The sequence below is a fragment of the Jaculus jaculus genome, chromosome 9 (genome assembly GCF_020740685.1).
Source record: "Jaculus jaculus isolate mJacJac1 chromosome 9, mJacJac1.mat.Y.cur, whole genome shotgun sequence".
Taxonomy (NCBI): Eukaryota; Metazoa; Chordata; class Mammalia; order Rodentia; family Dipodidae; genus Jaculus; species Jaculus jaculus.
The window spans coordinates 34,822,182-34,843,837 of record NC_059110.1 but is presented as its reverse complement, the minus strand read 5'-3'; the positions used below and the strand labels follow the sequence as shown (position 1 = coordinate 34,843,837).

At 42.1% G+C, this 21,656-nt stretch overlaps 1 protein-coding gene across 22 annotated transcripts in view; it reads right to left on the bottom strand.

Moving 5' to 3' along the window:
• Epb41l2 (erythrocyte membrane protein band 4.1 like 2) overlaps positions 1 to 21,656 on the bottom strand; it is a 205,447-nt gene that overhangs the window by 91,607 nt on the left and 92,184 nt on the right. For all 22 annotated transcript variants that reach the window (XM_045159023.1, XM_045159025.1, XM_045159024.1 and 19 more), the window contains exons 2-3: positions 12,578 to 13,062; positions 10,802 to 11,017 (exon numbers count right to left, since the gene is read on the bottom strand). In XM_045159023.1, coding sequence (XP_045014958.1) covers positions 10,802 to 11,017; positions 12,578 to 13,048 — 687 coding nt within the window. In that variant the 5' untranslated portion in view covers positions 13,049 to 13,062. The remainder of the gene's footprint in view (positions 1 to 10,801; positions 11,018 to 12,577; positions 13,063 to 21,656) is intronic.

The following is a 21,656-nucleotide window of genomic DNA, read 5'->3' as shown; positions in this document are numbered from 1 at the left end:
GATATTCTTTCCCCTCTCTTTTTCCTCTCTCCCACCCCCCCCCTTTCTCTCCCTTTCTTCTCTCCTTTCCCCCTCCTTCACATACATACAGGAGGAAGGAAGAAGGGGAAGAAGGAAGATAGAAAATGGATGAAGGGAGAAAGGAATTAATGTTTTTTGGTTTTTTTTTTTCCCAAAAGCAAAAGCAGTTTCTGTAAACTAGCACATTCTCTATAATCTACTTGCCTGGAATAAATTTTGACATTTGATTCAGACAGATTTTCTATGCTATAGAAAATAGCTTATTGTAGCATTGCTATTTGATTCACTTTAAACTGTTGCTGACAGACAGAGGGAGACATCAATGAACACAACGAATAGGTTTCCTCTCCCAGCAAATAACTGGTGTACAACACCAGGTTAAGATGTCACACATAGCCAGGCATGGTGCTGAACGCCTTTAATCCCAGCATTTGGGAGGCAGAAGTAGGAGGAATGCAGTGAGTTTGAGGCCACCTTGAGACTACATAGTGAATCCTGGGAGTCAGGGGAGCCAATTGTAACACTAGGCAGAATGGAGACTGTTTACAAGACTTGTCTCTTCATAATGAGTCAAAACAAATTCTCATCAGAATTTTTCTAACACAAGTTAGAGTTTCCATATAACTCTGTTGCAAAGTTTAACTAAATAACTATTAAAATAGCAGACTTGCTGGGCATGGTGGTACACACCTTTCATCCCAGCACTGGGGAGTCTGAGGTAGGAGAATGCAGTGAGTTTGGAGAGGCCAGCCTGAGAATACATACTGAAGGGCTGGAGGAATGGCTTAGTGGTTGAGGCCTTTGCCTACAAAGCCAAAGTACCCAGGTTCGGTTCCCTAAGGACCCATGTTAGCCATATGCACAAGGGGGCACATGTGTCTGGAGTTTGTTAGCAGTGGCTAGAAGCCCTGGCGTGCCCATTCTCTCTGTCTATTTCTCTCTCTTTCTCTGTCAAATAAATAAATAAAAATATTTTTAAAGAAAAGAATATATACTGAATTCCAGGTCAGCCTGGGCTAGAGTGAGAACATACCTCAGAACAAATAAAATAAAATAGTAGTCAGGTCATTTATTGATGCTTTAATCATATGGCCATCTTGCAGGATGCTTTTTCTGAGTTATCCACTGCATTTTATAGACTACAACATTATGCTGCACTGAATCTCTACCAAGTTCAAATGTTAGCATGCTATTGTAAGAGTACAAAAACCAGTAATAAATGCTGTCCACGTCTGTGCGGGGCACATAGAGCATGTACAGCCTCCAGGGGAATAACTGGATGAAAAGAATGGCCCCAGCTGCAGATTTGTGAGATAAACATCGTCCACAGGTTAAGGCAGGATTCTCAAATCCCAGCCCAGTCACACGTGGAGGGAACGGGTAAAGTATGGAAGAGGAAGAGTTGGTGGTGGTAAGAATTGGCAATAATTTCCTGAGAGCTGGAAAATAAAATCTGTCAGTGACATTTTCAATTTGTTCCAAAACGGAGGGGGGGGGGTGTAAAAAAGAGAGTATAAATGAAGCATCAATGATAAAAAATTGATTCAGAATCCAGTGGGTATAACAAAAGATATTTTATTGTTGTTAAATGAGATAGTATTTATATTATACTTCATTTGATAAACCTTGAAAAGAATTTGAAACTTTTTAATGACTACATATTTTAGACAGTGAGAAAAATGTGACTGCCCAGGTTACAAAGCACTTACTTTATTCTAAAATTAGATTATCCCATCCTAACTTAACACTCCTCAACCCTAAAGTACTGCTTTCATTCCTGAACAGAAAAATAATCCAAAGAACTGGTTCCTGTTGTACGAGCAACCCTTGGGTGAAGTAAAGTAAAAACTTATTAAATGCCAAATGGCCAAGAGAAAAGGCCACAACTATACTCAAATTATGTCAAGATTATCAGTCATAAGTTACTTTCAAAGGTCAAGTTTAATACTTAAAGAAAAAAAAATCCCAATATATTGAAACAAAAAAGGAAAAAATAGAAAAAGGAAATGTAGAATTTCATGACTGCTCAGAATGTGAAGTGTCATCATTCTTTCAAGAGGAGAAGTGGTTAGAGGAAAATGTAAGGAGGGTAGCGTCCGTCAGGCAGCGTGTGCGGCTTCCGTGGACGTGGACGTGGACGCGGAGGAGCTCTCGCTGCACTCGCCTCTGCATCGCACTCGTGCCCGGAGTTTCACAACTTCACAGAAATGGAATAAATTATTTTCACTCATTAAGGCCTTGGAGTATTAGCCTGCTATGTCTAAGCATTTGAAAAGCAGAAGGAAAGAGTGGATTCTGTGTGTGTGCATATGTGGATGTGTGCATATGTATGTACCCATGCATAAGCCTCATTTACTTTATAACTGGAGAGGTTAAAAAGGAAACTTAGCAACATAGGTAAGCAAACACTATTGAATGGATCGAGAACATTCTGGGTAGTATGGCCACAGATGCAGACCCTATTAGAAGAAATTTTTGGAAAAAGCCAGGTGTGGGGTCACATGCCTTTAATCCCAGAACTTGGAAGGCCAAGGTACGAGGATCTCTGTGAGTTCAAGGCCACCATGAGACTACATAGTGAATTCCAGGTCAGCCTGATTGATCTAGAGCAAGACCCTACCACAAAATAAATTAATAAATAATAAATCTTAGGAAAGCAGGGCAAGAAATGCACAAGAAGGTAGAAGGAAACAGAAGTTACCTTCCAGGAGAAGTGATTTCGCAAAGCCCTACATTAACGCTTTTCAGGGAGGCAGTGGGTAATAGCAAGCCACATGAAAACCACATCAGCAACAACATAAGAAAAGCCAAATACAAGAGTTTGTAGTCGCTGTTCAATACAACAGTACAAGTGATCTTTCACAGCCCAGTGCATGATTAATTTATCAAACAAACATCACAAACACAGTTGAAATGAGAGACAGCATTCTGAAGTGGATGTGAGCTGGACATTAAAAGCCAGACAGCCATCGTGTGGATAGACAGCATGAAAGACAGAGAAATAAAGGGCAGACAACTCAAGAGGGGTGGGATGAGAAAAGGAAAGCTGAGCACACTGGGGCTATTAGAACCAATGGCGACCTGGAGTCACACGATGGACACATGGCTTGTGGAACAGGCCAGACAGCTTCTGCAACTCACGCTGTGTTCTTCATGCTGGACTAGACTAGACTAGACCACCACTTTCCTGCTTAAAGGACAGCCTGCTTAAACCCTTCTTGTAAGCTAGAGACAGATGGCCAGAGACATTCCATTTTCCCGTATGTCACTGAAACTTTAAACTACATGTAAGATATGCCAGAGAAATTATTCCCATTTCCTAACATATGTAAATCCATCACTCTCTTAAAAGAATTTAGAGTATCATATCTCCCATATCCTCCAGCAGCAAACAGACAGCTGAAACTCCTTTTTTTTAATTTTTATTTACTTATTTATTTATTTGAGAGCGACAGACACAGAGAGAAAGACAGATAGAGGGAGAGAGAGAGAATGGGCGCGCCAGGGCTTCCAGCCTCTGCAAACGAACTCCAGATGCGTGCGCCCCCTTGTGCATCTGGCTAACATGGGTCCTGGGGAACCGAGCCTTGAACCGGGGTCCTTAGGCTTCACAGGCAAGCGCTTAACCGCTAAGCCATCTCTCCAGCCCTGAAACTCCTTAACTAGTAAACATGTAAGAGTATTCTAGTCTGGAAAACAAAACTTGGGAGGTGAAAGTACTCATCAACAAGTACATAAGCACAACAGAAAGTAAAGATAACAAATCGGATTTCTGAGACCAGACACCAGCACAAGGATGGCAAGAAGATCCTGACACACCAACGAGAGCCTACATTCTGACAGCCTTATTCATAACTAAGGGGAAATGGTTCTGACATTCCTGAGTGGGCAAACACAATGCCCTCAATTCTCAGACAAAATCAACACGTGGGAATGGCTCTGAGATGCCAAAGGGAAATGTGAGCAGCCCTCACTCAGAGTGCATTCACTCATGCTTCTAAAGGCCTGGGAACTTCCAGACTTATTTTCAGACTTAAAAAATCCACAGACTGACCAACTCTAGTAAAATCAGCTCCATCCGAGAAATAGAGGAAGCAAGTATTTTCACTCTTACTTTGCAATCTGAGAGCAGAAGAAAAGACAGGAAGTGACTTCCTCAAGTCACACACAGAGTCTGAAGAAAAGTAAACACAGATCTCCTGACCACTAACCCTCTGTGCGAACATACCAAGTGTGCAGCCAAGGGTCTGGAGCCAGATCAGATGGCAGAACACAGAAGACTTCCTAAAATCCTATACAACTTAAGCTCTGGCTCCAGAGGAGCATGTCATATATTTGGATAACTCAATGGAGGAGAAGCTGCCATACCAAAGAATAGAAACAGAAAATTCCCGTAAGCTGAATGTGGTAGTGCACGTGTTTAATGCCAGCACTTGGGAGGCAGAGGTAGGAGTTCCAGGGCAGCTTGGGTTAAAGTGAGACCCTACCCCAGAAAAAAAGGAAAAAAAATCATTTAAAAATATAATTCTGGTACGAGGAAGATGTCAGCAGGTAGGAGTGCCTGCCGTGCCAAGTATGAGGACCTGCTTCACCCTGAGTTTAACCCTCCAGTACCACAGAAACGACTGCTCATGGCCCCCACTCCTGTAACCTGTCCTGTAAGAGGCAGGAAACAGAGAATCACTGGGTCCCACTGGTCAGCTCCCAGTTCAGTGAGACTGTATCTCCAGAAACAAGAGGATGAGAGACAGAGGAGCCACCCAACACTTTTCTTGGTCTTACGCATATGCAAACGCACACTGTACTACACACAAAAGAAAAGATTTAAAGATCCGAAACAAATACAAAGACAGAAAGGTCTGGGGTCAAAATGAATACATAACCTAACAATAAACTATAGCTTAGTAAGCTAAAGATAGCATTAAAGGCAAACTATATCCACTGGATGTTTTTCAAGTTAACCAAAATCATGCTTTTAAAATGCAGTAATCTAACCCCACCTTCAGAGAATCTGGCTAATCTATGTAGTATTCTCCCCTCTCCCCCCCCCCCCACCCAGGTAGTATTGCCCTGTATTTTCCTCCTTACTCAAAAGAAAACAGATCCCAAAGACAACCTCAGTACATAATGTGTATTCCATGTATTGTAGGTACATCAGCAGTCTAATCTGGGTAGCAGAGGTGATGATTAAACAACAAACAAAACATCTCTCAGGAGCTAGAGGGATGGCTTTGTGCTTAAGGTGCTTGCCTGAAGCCTAAGGACCCAGGTTTGATTCCCCAATACCCTTGTAAATCAGACACACAGGTGGTTTATGTGTCTGGAGTTCATTTGCAGTGGCTAGAGTACCTGGTGTGGCCATTCTCTATCTGGCCCCTCCCAATAAATAAAATATTTTTAAAAAAATCTCCCAGATGTGTTTCCTGATTTTAAAAAAGTAATGAATCAATATAGAAACCTTTGTATTAACTAAGAAACTTAAGTAAGTCAGGTGCAGTGGCACATGCCTTTAATGCCATTTCTCAGGAGCCAGAGGCATGAGAATCAATGTGAATGTGAGATCAGCCAGGGTCTAGAGTAAGTTCAAAGTCAGCTTGGGCTAGATAAAGTGAGACAGTACCTCAAAAAAACAAAACAACAACAACAAAATGTACATTGTTGACAAAAGAATTGACAGTTAACACAGAGAGGAAACTGGCTAACCTAACTAATGCTTTAATCAGAGCATATAAAATTTGTATCTAAGATCACTAAGGTTTATCCTAACTAATGCCGTGAAGAAAGCCTCCCCCACCTGTTAAACTACTATCCAACGTGCCCCACATCTAAATGGCACCTTAGCCTTGCTAGATCTATTATTCCTAGCCCTCTAGCACATATTCATATTCATCCATTCCCTCCGGCCCTCTCTGGAATTTGAGGTCTTCTAGAACATTACTTTATTCCACAAGGATCCTATAAATGAGGCCATTCTATTGTCTCATGACTTCCTGCAGAGGCCACACTTCTCATGCATCCCTCTTCTGTTGTAAGTGCCCTAGTGACGACACTTCCTTGGGTCTGCTTCAATAGGCATGACACAGAACCTCAAGGCTGAGTATGAGCAAGACCCAAGTGCATGAGGAGAAGGATCACTACACTCAGCCAGAAAGCCATGAGAGAAAGACAACAGGGCAGATGGAAACAAATCGTTTACCCAAACCAAATACAGATATTCCCCACTTTTTTTTTTTTTTTGCCTTCCTTGGGTGCTCAGAAATCCATTAATAGCTACCATTTTCCACAACAAACTTCCTCAACTAGTACTCAGACGCTGATTTCCAGTGTGACTACAGAAAATGCAGCATCAGCATATCACCCAATCTGTCCGGGGTCTGGACCACACAAGGGAACATGAGAGCATCTAACCACGGGATGGTCATCCTCTCTGGTCAACCACTCTTGAAGAGGAAGTACAGTACCCCCAGACTAATGATAGCAAGCAACTGGAGAACCACAGTGGAAAAGAAACTTTGATAAAAGAGACATTAATCACAAAAGGGAATATTTGGTTGTTAATGACTAATGTCCTGGGTTCAGATATACAGTCAGTTCACAGAGCTCACATGAGCCTGCTGGTATATAAAATCTACTGTGGGACAGTATCACATAAACTCCTTGCTTTGAACTTAAAAGGAAAAAGTCCACGTGGGCTGATGAGATGGCTTAGCAGTCAAAGCACTTCCTTACAAAGACAAAGGACCCAGGTTCAATTCCCCAATACCCATGTATGTAAAGCAGGATACACAAGGTGGCATATGTGTCTGAAGTTTGTTTGTGGTGGCTAGAGGCCCTGGTGCACCCATTCTCTGTCTCTATCTGCCTCCCCCAATAAATAATATATAAAAAATATAAAATTATATAAAATAAATAAATAATTAAAAAAAAAAAAGTCCACTGAGCACAACACTACAAAAGCTTGCTCATTACTTCTTATTCTCAAGTTTGTTATTATAATGGCATTTTCAACAGTCATGTATTAAAGGAAAAAGATACTGTATAAATGAATGTTTTCATTAAAAAAGACTAATGCTTACCCAACTAACTTCATTCTTGGCAATTAATTGTAAGGACTGAGCTTCTGCTTTGAACGTTGCATAGTAAGTACCTCGGGCAACACAGCTATCAGAATCTGTGACTTATAAAATCACGGAAGAGGACCAGTTCACTGCGCTTTGTCCTATAGCAGTACAAAATGAAATCGGACATCTCGCATGCCCGATGGAGGAGAAAGGAGTAGGCACAGTGATTAAAACATACCTTCAGTTAATTGTGTCTACAAAATATAAATGATTCCTAAAAGAATAGCAATACAGTGGGGAAAAGAAAATGCAAGTAAACAAAACTAGGCAACCTAGGCTGGGGAGATGGCTTAGCAGCTAAAGTGTTTGCCTGCAAAGCCAAAGGACCTCAGTTCGATTCCCCAGGACCCACATAAGCCAGATGTACAAGTTGACACATGCATCTGGTCATCTGCAATGGCTAGAGAAACCCTAGTGTGCTCATTCTCTCTCTCCCTCTTTCTCTCTCTCAAATAAATAAATAAAAATAAAATATTTTTTAAAAACTAGGCAACCTAAACTTAGAATGCACATAGGGGAGGAGGAGGGGAAGGGAGGGGAGGGGAGAGGGGGAGGGAGGGAGGGAGGGAGGAAGAAAGGAAGAAAAAAGAACAGGTCATAGTATAAGAAAATTAAATCAATAATTTAAACAATCAAAAAACTACCTGTCCCAATAACCCCGGTAAGGAAGGACCCTAGTGGAATGAGAGTGGGAGAGAAGGAATATAAAAACTATTTTTTTAATTAATAAAATAAACTACCCATCTTTCCGCTAAAAGGACAGAATGCCTAGAGTTTTTTTGTTGTTGTTTTCGTTTTGTTTTTGTTTTTCGAGGTAGGGTCTCACTCTGGTCCAGGCTGACCTGGAATTAACTATGTAGTCTCAGGGTTGCCTCGAACTCATGATGATCCTCCTACCTCTGCCTCCCTAGTGCTGGGATTAAAGGCGTGTGCCACCACACCTGGCTAGAGTTTTAATAAAGACAAGTTCTACTAATTTCCAGTGAGAATACCTACTTTGATGCCAGCTGTTCCAGAAAATAATAATAAGGAAACAACTCCATGGAGATAGAATAGAGCCCAGATAGAAATCCTAATAAAAGCAATTTAATAAAAGAATGTTCACCTACGTAAAAACGCAAAATGAATTGTCACAGTCAAGTGGCAGTTACATTAGGAATTCAGGTGACTAAATTTTAGACACTATTAATATAAATAACTACATGGACAGATTGGGAACATGTAATTAATTACCTTAGCTGATGCAAAAAAGATGTAATAAAATTTACTGCCTATTAATGACTAAGTCTTAACTAAAAAAAGAATGTACTGGGGGAAGGCGGAAATGGGCACAACAGGGTCTCCTGACACTGCAAACAAACTCCAGATGCAAGCTCCATTCTGTGCATCTGGCTTTACTGGGGAATTGCACTGGGCCATCTCCTCAGTCCAGATATTTGTATTTTAAAAATTCTTGAGGAATTCTGGCAAATTACATAAAGCTAAAAAAAAATCTTTAATCTTTTTTTCTTCTTCTTTTTCAGGGAGAGAGAATTGGCACAACAGGGCCTCAACCATCTCAATCCAACTCCAGATGCTTGCGCCACCTAGTGGACATGTGCAACCCTATGCCTGCCTCACCTTTGTGTATCTGACTTATGTGGGATCTGGAGATCAAACATAAGTCCACAGGTTTCTCAGGCAAGTGCCTTAACCATGTACCCAGCCCAATCCTTAATCTTTAATCTCATCTTTTTAAAGCCATATTCCTAGAATGACTCAACAGTCTCCTTCTGAGAAAGGGTCATATTAGTCTATGACATTCTCAGCTTTGGCCAGTGGACTCACTTGGCCAACAACAATGTGAGTTAAAGTGACAGGTATCATTTCAAAGTATGGCATTCAAGAACCATAATACAGTTCTACCGAGAATGTTTTTATCTTCTCAAATAGGACCAGAATATACCAAGAACCTGTTCCTTCACTTTTGGCCCAACTAACACAAGAAGAGGACGTAACAGAAAGGTGCCATCTCGGAACAGAAAGAAACTCCTGCTGACACCAGCCCACTGCTGCCTTGACTCCAAACCTCCCAGGATCCAGAACGGCGATCAGTAATTTCCATTGTTTAAAAATCACTTAGTATGGCCAGGCGTGGTGGCACATGCCTTTAATCCCAGCACTCGGGAGGCAGAGGTAGGAGGATTGCTGTGAGTTCGAGGACACTGTGAGACTCCATAGTGAATTCCAGGTCAGCCTGGGCTAGAATGAGACCCTACCTCGAAAAAAAAAAAAAAAATCACCTAGCATGAGGAATTCTGTTACAGCAACAAGAACCAACCAAGAAAAGGATTGCTAATTCTCCTTGGTTAGTCCTTTTTAAAAAAATAAGTGAAATAGCAGAACAATTACACCTAAAATCAGTAAAGTACGGGCCTAGATAGGGTATATAAGGGCCCTTATTATCCATGTTAGTAAACACTCAGCATGATGCATAGTCAAAAATAAGAAACTATGGTTCAAGCGCATAGATACGGAAAGTGAGCAAGAAGTTTCTCCGTGGCAGACAAAACAGTTCTAAGGTCAAGTTCACCAGTTCTAGAGTCAAGCTGGCAGTCCGGAAGCCTAGCTTCACTACCACCTCTTGGTGAAATATGGGTCAAGTTCTTTAACCAGTCTAAACCTTTATAGTCCCCACTGCAACACAGAAAATGCCAACAATAATCAATGCTTTCAACAGTCTTAGAAATATTAAGTGAGATAGTGCATTCAAAGCCCTCTAACACAGTTTGTAAGTGAAGTGACCTCACTGTGAGAACAATCACATAGCATCAAGCCCAAGTGCTTCAAAGGACAGCTTCAATCAGAATCTGAATCCCGTGTTACAAATCATACATATCTTATTATTATTACTATTATTATGTGTTATTTACATATTTAAGAGACAGAGAGAGAGAGAGAGAGAATGGGCACACCAAAGCCTCTAGCCATTGCAAATGAACTCCAAATGCATGAGCCACCTTGTGCATCTGGCTTTACATGGGTTCTAGGGAATCAAACCTGGGTTTTTTGGCTTTGCAAGCAAATGTCTTAACCACTAAGCCATCTCTCCAGCCCAATCTTAGGCATCTTTTTAACTATGTAAAACGAATGAAGTGAGCTCTTTCTCTGGGTAAGTTTCCAGCTGAGAGATGGCTTAGTTGTTACGGTGTTTGCCTGCAAGGCCTAGGAACTCCTACTCCTGTCCTCCAGATCCCACATATAGCCAGACACAACAGTGATGCAAGCATGCAATGCCACGTGCGCCCACAAGGGGGCGAACACATCTGGCATTCGTTCACAGCCGCTGAAAGGCCATGGTTCACCCATACTCATTTTCTTTATCACAAAAAAAAGTTTCCAGCTGAAATTTTATTATTCTGAAAGATGAACTTAAAACATTTCTCCTCAAGTAAAGCACCTTACAAAGGCAACTGAAAATGCTGCTGATTTAATGGACATAAACAAGTCTATGTGACCAGTGATTACACATGGTAGAGCACAATTACTTACCCTAGGGATCAAGAAATGCCCATTGTCATGGAAATGATGTTTAATTAAATGTGAAACTGTAACAAACTGACAAACTGGAGGGCAGACTGCTTGTGTTCTACGCCCATCAGGACAGCTCCCCACCTCACCTCCAGGTCACAGCTGTATTCGGTACCATCTAGGAGGGTCACTTTGCACTGGACAGTTTTCGTCTTCTTGGTAGCTTTCTGAGAGACCTTCTCTGCTTTCAGCTCATTGGTCTGCACCTCCTTGGTCTCCCGTTTCGCTGCTTCCCCTTCTGCTTTGTCTTCTGGGATTACCTGGACCTTCTCCTCTTCACTGTCCTTCCTTACTTCTTCAGTAAGCTGCCAAGAAAAAAATCAAGTCCATGCTACAGTTAACCAACTTGAGTAAGACACCACTAAACAGGGAAAAAGGGCTGGCGTGATGCCTCAGTGGATAAAGATGCTTGTTTGAAAGCCTGCTGGCCAAGATTCCATTCCCCAACACCCACATAAAGCTAGATGCACAATGTGGCACATGCATCTGGCATTTGTTTGCAGTGGCAAGGAGGGTCTGGTGTGCCCATATTCCCATTCTCTCCTCCCCCCGCCCCCGAAAATAAATTAAACATGCAAAACATAAAGGAAAAAAAATTTCTCTCTTCTCTTTCAGTGCTAGGAATTGGGCCCAAGGCCTTCAACATGCTAGGCAAGTGCTGTACCAAATTCACATTCCCACCCCAACAGGATAATCTAATGAAAGCTGGTGATCATGACTTTACCCACCATAAACGTAAGTGTTTAAAAGACTTAAAACTTATGGTAGAAACAGTATTTCCCATCTTCCTTCTATGGTCAATCCTCTCACTTTGTCAATTTAGTGATATGGGTATTAAACAAATAAGAGACTACATTCTAGCAGGTACACTTTAAATATCACTTAAAAGACTATACTTTCTGGGATCATTTTCATAGTTCATAAGTAGAGACGTTTCTCTGAGTGTGTAGAGTACTGGAAACCGCAAGAAGTACAGTGAAAAAATAAAAATAAAAATGTCTATCATGGTCTGTAGAAATGGCTTAGCAGTTAATAAGACCATTGCCTGAAAAGCCAAAGGACCCAGGTTCAATTCTGCAGTACCCATGTAAGCCAGATGCACAAGCTGGCACATGCATCTGAAGTTAATTTACAATAGCTAGAGGCCTCAGTGTACCCATATTCTCATTCTCTCTCTCCCTTCCTCTCCCTCTGTCTCTCTCACCTTGCAAATAATCTTTTTTAATTTAATATTTATTTAATTGAGAGAGTGAGTGCACCAGAGCCTCTAGACACTGCAAATGAACTACAGATGCATGCACCACCTTGTACATCTGGCTTACATGGGGTACTGGAGAATCAAACTTGGCTCATTAGCCTTTGCAAGTAAGCACCTTAGCTGCTAAGCCATCTTTTCAGCCCATACCCTAACAAAACCTGAGACTCACACACACAACCTATGACTGACTCTACAACAAGTACAAGCAAAGCAAAGATGAATAAAAGGGCCTTTTGTACAACAGGGGAGGTGAGAAAGCTCTGAGACTGCTTATGCTCAACAGGAATCCACATAAACTTTTTCATAGTTTGGATGGATGGATGGATGGATGGATGGATGGATGGATGGATGGATGGATGGACGATGGACAGAAGATAGAGAGATAGGAAGGAAGCAGAGTGGTGTTCCGCTTTGTTACCTTGGAAATGGTTTTGAAAGGAATGACAGAAGGCTATATGATATACAGACCAATCCAAGACCTATATATTCCAGATACATTAAGCCAAAACAGTCCTTTCCACTCAAGAAATCTGAAATGATACAAAACAAACCAACCCTTCTTTTCCTGAGTGGCTCTGTTCTCCTTCCCAGACAGCCTCACGCATACCTGTGTCTCAGCACTGCTCACTGAGGGCTTTTCCTCCTGGACCTCCTCCTTGGCCTCCTGCTGCTTCCTCTGAGCCATTTCTTCAGCATCACCCTTGGCCCGACTCTCCTCTCCCGGAAGGGCACCCTCTTTATCTAAAGCCTGTTCTTCCACAGCACCTTGGGTAGGCTCTTTTTTATCTCCTCCATCTTTGGCCAGTACTAAGTTATAGGACTTCTGTTTCTTAAGCCATGGTGGTATAAACCGAGAAATTCCTCGGCTCTCGGATGGATCTTTCTCTCTCTTCCGGCGGCGTGGACTACTCTGGCTTTCGGCGGCAGGAGCAGGCTGCGGACCTTTTTCCTCCTCTGGCTCTGACGACTGATTCTGCTGGTTTTCTGCTCCTTCTTTAGCTTTCTCCTTAGTGGCTTCTGCTCCCAGCTGAGCAGAGTCCTTCTTCACTTCGGATGCAGGGCCAACTTCAGTAGTCATGGTTCCAGTTTATACTGTAGCAAAACAAGATCACAAAAAAGAATTTTACAAATGCTCCCACTTCGGGTCTGATGCCAAGGGGAAGGGAAGGAAAAGGTAAGATGGTTGGGAAGAGGAATGACATTGACAAAAGGGACAGAGCAGAAATGAAAAGAATGTTCTTAAGCACAAAAGGGAAGGGAGACACTACTGGAATTCCCTATTGGATTCACAGACCCAGCAGCCTCACAACAGCACTGACCAACTGTGCAGCTGCAACCCACAGCGCCAAGAGGCAAAAAAGAGGATGTTTTACTTAGTTTCATCTAACTGTAAACAAGTGACACGAAAAGGCCAATGTTTAGGGAAAATGACCTTTCTCCATATTTGGGGGCCTTTACACTGCAGTATGGACATACTGTCAACAATGACAGACAGTCCTGAGACACATCTCACTGACCAAAGCCTATAGGAATAGGAATACAGGGAGATGAGCAAGACTGCTGATTCCACAGCAAGCTTGATAACCTGCACCAGGATGACGGAGACAGACAGTGAGGACACTCAACACCTATCAAAGCAGAAGTCCAGAAGCGGCTGAGAGTTCAACACCAAAGTAGACTCAAAACACACCCACCACAGCTCAGGGAATTTTCCGGAAGACAGGGTGGAAAGAATGTAAGAGCAAGAGGGTGGGAGGGAATATTCAGAGGCATTGCCCCGCCCAACAATGATGCTGCTCTCTCAACTCATAACCCACAGCCCCATGTGGAATACCAGCAATGCCACTGAGGAGGGCCATCAGTGGAATGCAGGCAGGCAAGAAGGAATTGATGGTACCAACACATGATATGCCCATGCAAAATTTCTACTTAATTAAAAAAAGAAAGAAATGCTAGGTAGCATAAAAACCAATTTTAAAAACTTTTTTATTGTATTTTTTATCAGAGAGAAGGAGGGAGGCAGGGGGAGAGAACTGGTATGCCACGGCCTCCAGTCACTTCAATCAAACTCCAGATACCTGTGCCATCTTGTGTGCATGTGCAACCCTGCACACTTGAGTCACCTTGTGTGTCTGGCTTATGTGGGACCTGGAGATTATAAAATATGGGCCCTTAGGCTTCACAGGCAAGCACCTTAACCGATAAGCCTTGTCTCCAGTCCAAAAGCCAATGTTAAATGTCTAATACTAATAAAAAATTAACCCTGAGCAGGGCATGGTGGTGGGCACATTTCATCTTAGCACTTGAGAAGAAGAGACAGGAGGGTTGCTGTAAGTTTTAAGCCACCCTGAGACTACATAGTGAATTCCAGGTCAGCCTAGGCTATAGTAAGACCCTACCTCAAAAATAAATAAGTAAATAAATCTGGAGTTGGGGAAATGGCTCACTGGTTAAAGGCACTCGCTTGCAAAGTCTGCCAGCCCAGGCTCCATTCCCCAGTACACAAGTAAACCAGAGGCACAAAGCGGCACGAGCACCTGTAGCCGTCTGCAGTAGCAAGAGGTCCTGTTATGGCCATACTGACACGCTTTCCCCCCGCCTCCCACCCCATCTTATTTCTTTCTCTTTGCAAATAAACTTTTTTAAAAATTCAAAATTAAATCTGGAACAAAAAAATGTAAAACTGTTCCACTTTCTAATATTAAATCCTATAATAATTCACCATCCCCATTCCAATGCATAAGTTAAGCTTTGGGGAAAAGGATTAAAACCATAATCAAGACTCCAAGCCTTTAGCCTACCCAACCTCAAGCCCCTTTTCCTTTCCCCTTGTGCATAAGCATGACAAAAACATCTAGCAGCCTGAATCCAAGAAAAATAAAGACATTATGGAGTGAAACAATATACCTATTGATTTACTCTATCTTAACTAATTAAAACAAACTTTAAACTGAATCTAAAAATAACTGCGTAATTTACACCAATAAAGAGGGCCTTTTCAGAGGTGGCACACCAGGAACAAAGACACTACATGTGGAGACAGAAGACCAAGCTCCTCTGGCCCTCTCCTTCATGGTGCAAGCTTCAGGGCTGGCACCCTACCGATGGGTAAGGCCTCAACCATCTGTTAAAATGGTACAAACTTAAATAGGCTTTCAAAAAAGAAAAAACAAACAAAAAAAAAACAGGGCTAGGGGGATTGTTCAGTGGATAAAACACTTGCCATTCAAACTGGAGTACTCAAGGTCAATCCCCAGACCACAGTAAAAAGCCAGAAGTCATAGTCCTTCTGTAATCCCAGCATGCTGAGTATGAGATTGCAGAATTTCCCAAAAGCTCATGGTTAAAATGCAGCAAGGAACAGCAGAGGCAAAGTTATGGCCTCAACCTGAGGTAGACAAGCTGGCCTTTAATGCCAACATTCCAGAGGCTGAGGCAGGAGGATTACCATGAGTTCCAGATCAGCATGGGTTAGAGGGAGGTACTGCTTCATATAAATAAATAAATAAATAAATAAATAAATAAATAAATAAATAAATAAATAAGAAAAAAACAGAATGGGCAGACTGACCTTCATACACATGCCATAGTGCACACACTTGCCTAAACACAGACATGCACACACACAACTAAGTTTTTTTTGTTTGTTTGTTTGTTTTGTTTTGAGGTAGGGTCTCCCTCTGGCTCAGGCTGACCTGGAATTCACTATGTAACTATGGAGTCTCAGGGTGGCCTCAAACTCTCCATGATCCTCCTATCTCTGCCTCCTAGAGTGCTGGGATTAAAGGTGTGTGCCACCATGCCCAGCCCAACCAAGTTGTTTTTTTTTTTTTAAACCAAAGCACAATTGTTTTAAAGCAGATTTGATGTACAATTAGTTAACCATAAAATCCACCCTTTTGAATAGCACAATTAGTGATGCTGAGTATATTTAAAATGGTGAACAACCATTGAGTATATTTAAAATAGTATATATACAACTATCACCACTAATTCTATACTTTCATTATTCCCAAGAAGAAATCTTAGATCTTCCAGTTCTCATTCTGTTTCTTCCTTCCCCAGTAACATCATCTACTTTCAGTTTGCATGGATTTACCTGTTCTGGACACCAAATGAATGGAATCATGAAACCATGACATGTTCTCGTAGCATGTTTTCAGTGTATCCACATTGTAGTATGTACAAATACAATTTTTTGTTTATTTTTATTTATTTATTTGAGAGCAACAGACAGACAGAAGAGGCAGAGAGAGAGAGAGAGAGAGAGAGAGAGAGAGAGAATGGGTGCTCCAGGGTCACCAGGCACTGCAAACGAACTCCAGACACGTACGCCCCCTTGTGCATCTGGCTAACATGGGGTCCTGGGGAATCAAGCCTCGAACCGGGGTCCTTAGACTTCACAGGCAAGTGCTGAACCACTAAGCTATCTCTCTAGCCCAGAATATAATTTTGATTCTTGAAATACTATTCATATCTTTGGAAAATCACTATCTAATGATAAAAGGTCTATTATCCAGACTATATGAAGAATACTTACAATGAAATACACACACACACCTATTTTAAAACTTGACAAAGGATTTAGGTAGATAATTCCCCAAAATGTGTGTGTGTGTGTGTGTGTGTGTGTGTGTATTTAGCTAATAAGCAATGAAAAGATGCTCAGCCTCATCAGTCAGTAGGAAAATGCAAAGGAAAACCACCATGTCACATCCATTAGGACAGCCATAGGAAGATAGACGGGCAGTAACATGCATTGGTAAGGATGTAGAATCTTAGAATTCACCACACTGCTTCTAACAATGAAAATGGTAATGCCACTTTAAAAAGAATTGCACATTTCTAAATTAAACACAAATTTACCCTATGACCCAGAAATTCCACTGCTAAGTATACACCCCAGAAAATGTTCATAAAGCCTCCACAGAGATGACTCAGGAGGAACTGCTACCAGGGTCACACACTCCTGCACCAGTCCCCAGCCGAGGGAAGAGCAGAGAGCAGAGAATTACTGGTCAGCCAGACTGACACAAAACAACAGTTCTGGGTTCAGTGAGACTCCACTTCTGGGAAACATGCAGATGAGCCAACAGTGGGGGGGAGGGCCCTGGATGTTCTCCTTTGGCCTCAGCACATGCATGGGGTACATCTATCTGTGTGCACATGGGCAACACACACACACACACACACTCTCTCTCTCTCTCTCTCTCTCTCTCTCTCTCTCTCTCTTTCTCTCTGTCTCTCTCTCTCAGAAAGAAAGACAATGTTCATGGTAGCATTGGGCATGACTGTCACTTGTCACTACCCCCAGAGGAGCACAAAAGCCTACAGCGGATGAACGGTTAAAACCATGGCATGTCCACACAGTAGGATGTGGAAAGAATACAACACACGTTTCCACATGGACAGACCTTGAAATTCACAATGACAACTCCCATACAAGCACTGTAAGTAAGGAGTAATGTACCAGCTTCTTTCAGACAGCCCAACCAAAGGACAGGGTGAGAGAAGAGACGAACAGAAAGACACTAAGGAGATTACAGATGATTCAGGCCCTATTCTGTACGAAGGCAGAAACGGGGTAAAGAATAAAAAGTGAATCTCACAGGACAGATATGGATTAGAAATGAGTTGGGGGTCTAGACTGAATACTCAAAGTTACAGAGGACATGGTTGAAGAAAGGTCCTGGACATAGCCGACTATGGCAGACCGTGTGACTATCCATGAAAACATGGTATCCTGGGATAATGGGTCTGGCCAAGACATCTAACTTGGATTTTGAATTCACTGTGATTCATATGATTGTGGAATGTCTAGTTGGCCAGTAAACGCAGCAGGCTTTGAAGAGGGTGGGCACACACTAGATACAGTTTGGGAGCTGTGGCCATATGCATGGATAGCTGTAAGCACAGGGGATGCTGACATCACCTAGGGAAATTGTTGCTTAATACTAGAGGATTCAGCAAAGAACCCTTAAGACCACCTGCGTGTCAAGAACACAGAAAGAAAGCAGGGTGTGGTGGTTCAGGGGCAGAGGTAGGAGGATCACTGTGAATTCAAGGCCAGCCTGGGACAGAGTGAGACCCTACCTCAAAAAGAAAACAAAAACAAAAACAAAACATGCATGCATGGGCGTGGAAAAGACAGGAGTTATATAGTGAAACAGGAGATCAGAAGACAATAACAGCCTTGAGAGTAGTCCTACAAAAGAGGGAGAAATAACTCTAAGACCCACATGTTCAATGTTACTTCCTGTTCTTAGGCACTTAAAACTCAAAATGTCTTCCAATAAGAGCTGAAAGCACAAACAGGAACCATACTGCACTGAAACCTTTTCTTCTTTGCCATGTTCTTTTCCATGAATACACATGAAAGTGAGGAGTATTTCTGGACTAGTCATGAAAATACCAAAGTTGATTTCTAGCATGTGCTCTCTAATTACATCCTGAGAGCTGCAGAACCATCTAAGGGAAGTTGAAAAAACATGTCCCACACTTGTCTATACTAACCAAGATAAACTAGCAGCTCTCTAATTACTCTGCAATCCATGTCCACTAAAATGAAGTCCCCATGAGGACTGGAGTCTTTCATTTACAGCAGTAGACACCATTACCACCATCTAGACTAGCATACAAAAGGGGTAATTATTTACTGAATGAATAATAGTAAATTATCCAGCCTGATACCCTCAACTTATTTATTTTTTGGTTTTTCAAGGTAAGGTCTTCCTCTAGCCCAGGATGACCTGGAATTATGTAATCTCAGGGTAGCCTTGAACTCACAGCAATCCTCCTGCCTCTGACTCCCAAATGTTGGGATTAAAGGCATATGCCATCATGCCTGGCTATCCTCAATTTTTTTAAGGAACCCGAGATCCACAAAGCCAGATTTGCCTAAGATAAAGTTAGACGGGTAAAGCCAAAACCAAAATAAAGTTTCCTAAAGTACAGCAATACTGACAGCACAATTACTCCCATGCATCAGTAGTACAGTTATATAACATACTAAGTTAAGACCTTTCTCCTTATCACCAGTGAAGAGAACACTACCGGGAAGAGCCAGTCCATTAGACCAGCATGTGGTTTTCACACAATTACCATGCTGGCATGCTCCGTCAGGGCTGAGGAAAGTGTTTGCTACTTTCATCAGCTCCCAGAGAAAAACCATGCATCACTGATCATGCAACCAAGCAGAAAACCATCACCAACAAGGACTAGCACTGCTTAGGTAAAGACAAATATTTAATGGTAAAAAACAAAGTGGTAAATACCAAGGAGATGTCTTGATTACTAGCCCAAACTACCTACATATAGCATTATGCGGTCTGAAGCACAGGCTCTTAAAATGCTACACAAAACAGATGGACACGTAACTATGCACTCATGAAGAACTTTAAATAAAAGGTTTGTGCTAATATTAGGTACAGATGTTTCCTTAAAACTTTAAAGAGCCTGGGCTAGTCTGAAAGTCCATCTGGTTCACACAATCCTTAGGCAAGAAACAGGGTGGGTGTGGCTAGCAGCTGAGCGGCTCCTGTCCTGTGCTGAGATCACCAGCAATGACGGCTTTCATTTCTTCCCACAGAACAGAAATCATTATTTAAGGGTCCATAATTTACAAAATGGTAAAATATATATTATAAACTTCAAAACTGGTGGTGAGGAGATAACGAGAGGCTTGAGAAAGATAAAAAACAAAACCACAACAAATAACCATAAACTTATAAAGTATTTACAATGTGTGTACAGATCTCATTTAGGTGTTTTCTAAATGTGACAAAAGTAGTCTTCATCTGAAATTGTTGTGACTGGGTAGAGGATAAGTACAGCAACTTGCTGATATCTACAATCACTTCCTTATAATCACCTCCCCAAACAGACCATAGCCCAAGAGAAGATTCTTTTAACATCCCACTATTTTCCATTAAAACATCAAATCTGAGAAAAACAAATACAGCAATGCAAATAAGGAATGATTCAGTCAGCAGCTACCTATTCTAGTTGGGAAACACACAGTAACACTAGTCGTACTTCCTGCACTCAGGAGGAGGAGAGGTGGGAAAGGGCGATGGGTACGTGTAGCCCAGCTGGTAGAGCGCTTGCATGTACACGTCCTGGGTTTGATCCCCAGCATGCAGAAACGTGGTGTGCTGGTACATGCCTGTAATCCCAGGATTGGGAAGAAGAGGTGGTGGGGGGAGTCAGCGGCAAATGTTTGATGTCATTCTTGGAACACAAGAGGCCTTGTCTCAAAAAAGCAAACAAAAAAGAAAAAAAGGTCTGGGGATAGAATATCTGAAGAGAAAGAAGGAATAACAAAAAAAGGCAGACAACAATTGCAAGGGCAAGTAGTATAGATCCTTAGTGGAGACCATGCTGGAAGAGGTGACTGTTGTAGGTTTACTTCTCTATAAGGATCAGATGGTCTAGGTGCTACATTTAATAAATACAAATGTATTACAAAGAAACTATTGGTCAGTGCATATTATCCATATGTTGAAGATAATAAAGTTCTTAAATAATCCAATGCCGTCCACCCTACCTATAACATGCTATACAATACTTATTTTTAAATATTTTATTATTTATTTATTTATTTATTCGACAGAGAGAGGGGGGAGGAGGGAGGGAGGGAGGGAGGGAGGGAGAGAATGGGCACGCCAGGGCCTCCAGCCACTGCAAACGAACTCCAGACATGTAAGCACCCTTGTGTATCTGGATAATGTGGGTCCTGGGGAATCAAATCTGGGCCCTTTGGCCTTGCAGGCAAACACACTAAGCCACCCCTACAGCCCACCATACTTTTTTGTTTGTTTGTTTGTTTTTTCAAGGTAGGGTCTCACACTAGTCCAGGCTGACCTAGAACTCACTATGTAGTCTCAGAGTGCCCTCAAACTCACGGGGATCCACCTACCTCTGCCTTCCAAGTGCTGGGATTAAAGATGTGCACCATTGTGCCCAGCCCACCATATTTATTTTTAAAGGGAGATAAAAGACATACAAGAACAACACACTTTTGCCATCGAGTTGAAATTAAGATCACACAATCAAAAGATATGACTGCACTGTTGCCCTTTGCCAGTTCAAGTCTAGCAGGCTTGGGGTTCACCAAACATGCATTTTTCCTCTGCTCTTTCTCCCTTTTTAATAGAACCCACATTTATTTCAGCTTTCTGCCCTCACAGAGCCTGGCTCCAGGATGCTCCTGATGTTGCTCTGCTGACCTACGGCCATCTTGCACCTCCTCCTCCCTGTCAAGAAGACATGCCAAACATCTGCTGGTAGGCATTTGGGAAAGACACTCTCTCTAAAATGAGCCTCAAGGAGAATTAGGCCCCTTTCCAGGCTCTGAACAAACTATACAAAACTCCTAGAAATGTTGTGATCATCTTGAAACTGAGAAAGAAAGGCGTAAGGGCACACTGACAGAATACAGGACACTGACAGGAGTCAGACAAAAGAAGACACACCCTGATCACGCCACACGTGGTGCGGTCCCAGGCTGGAGCTTCTGCAATGGGAAATGCATGCCTAGGGCTAAAACAGCTTCTTACACCCAAAAGCAACTTCTCTGGAAAACAAGCATTAAGAAACTGAAAGCAAGTCAGATGTATTGGTACAGGCCCATAATCCCCAGCAGCTGGGAGGAAGAAGAAAGAAGATGTGGAGTTCACGGGCACCCT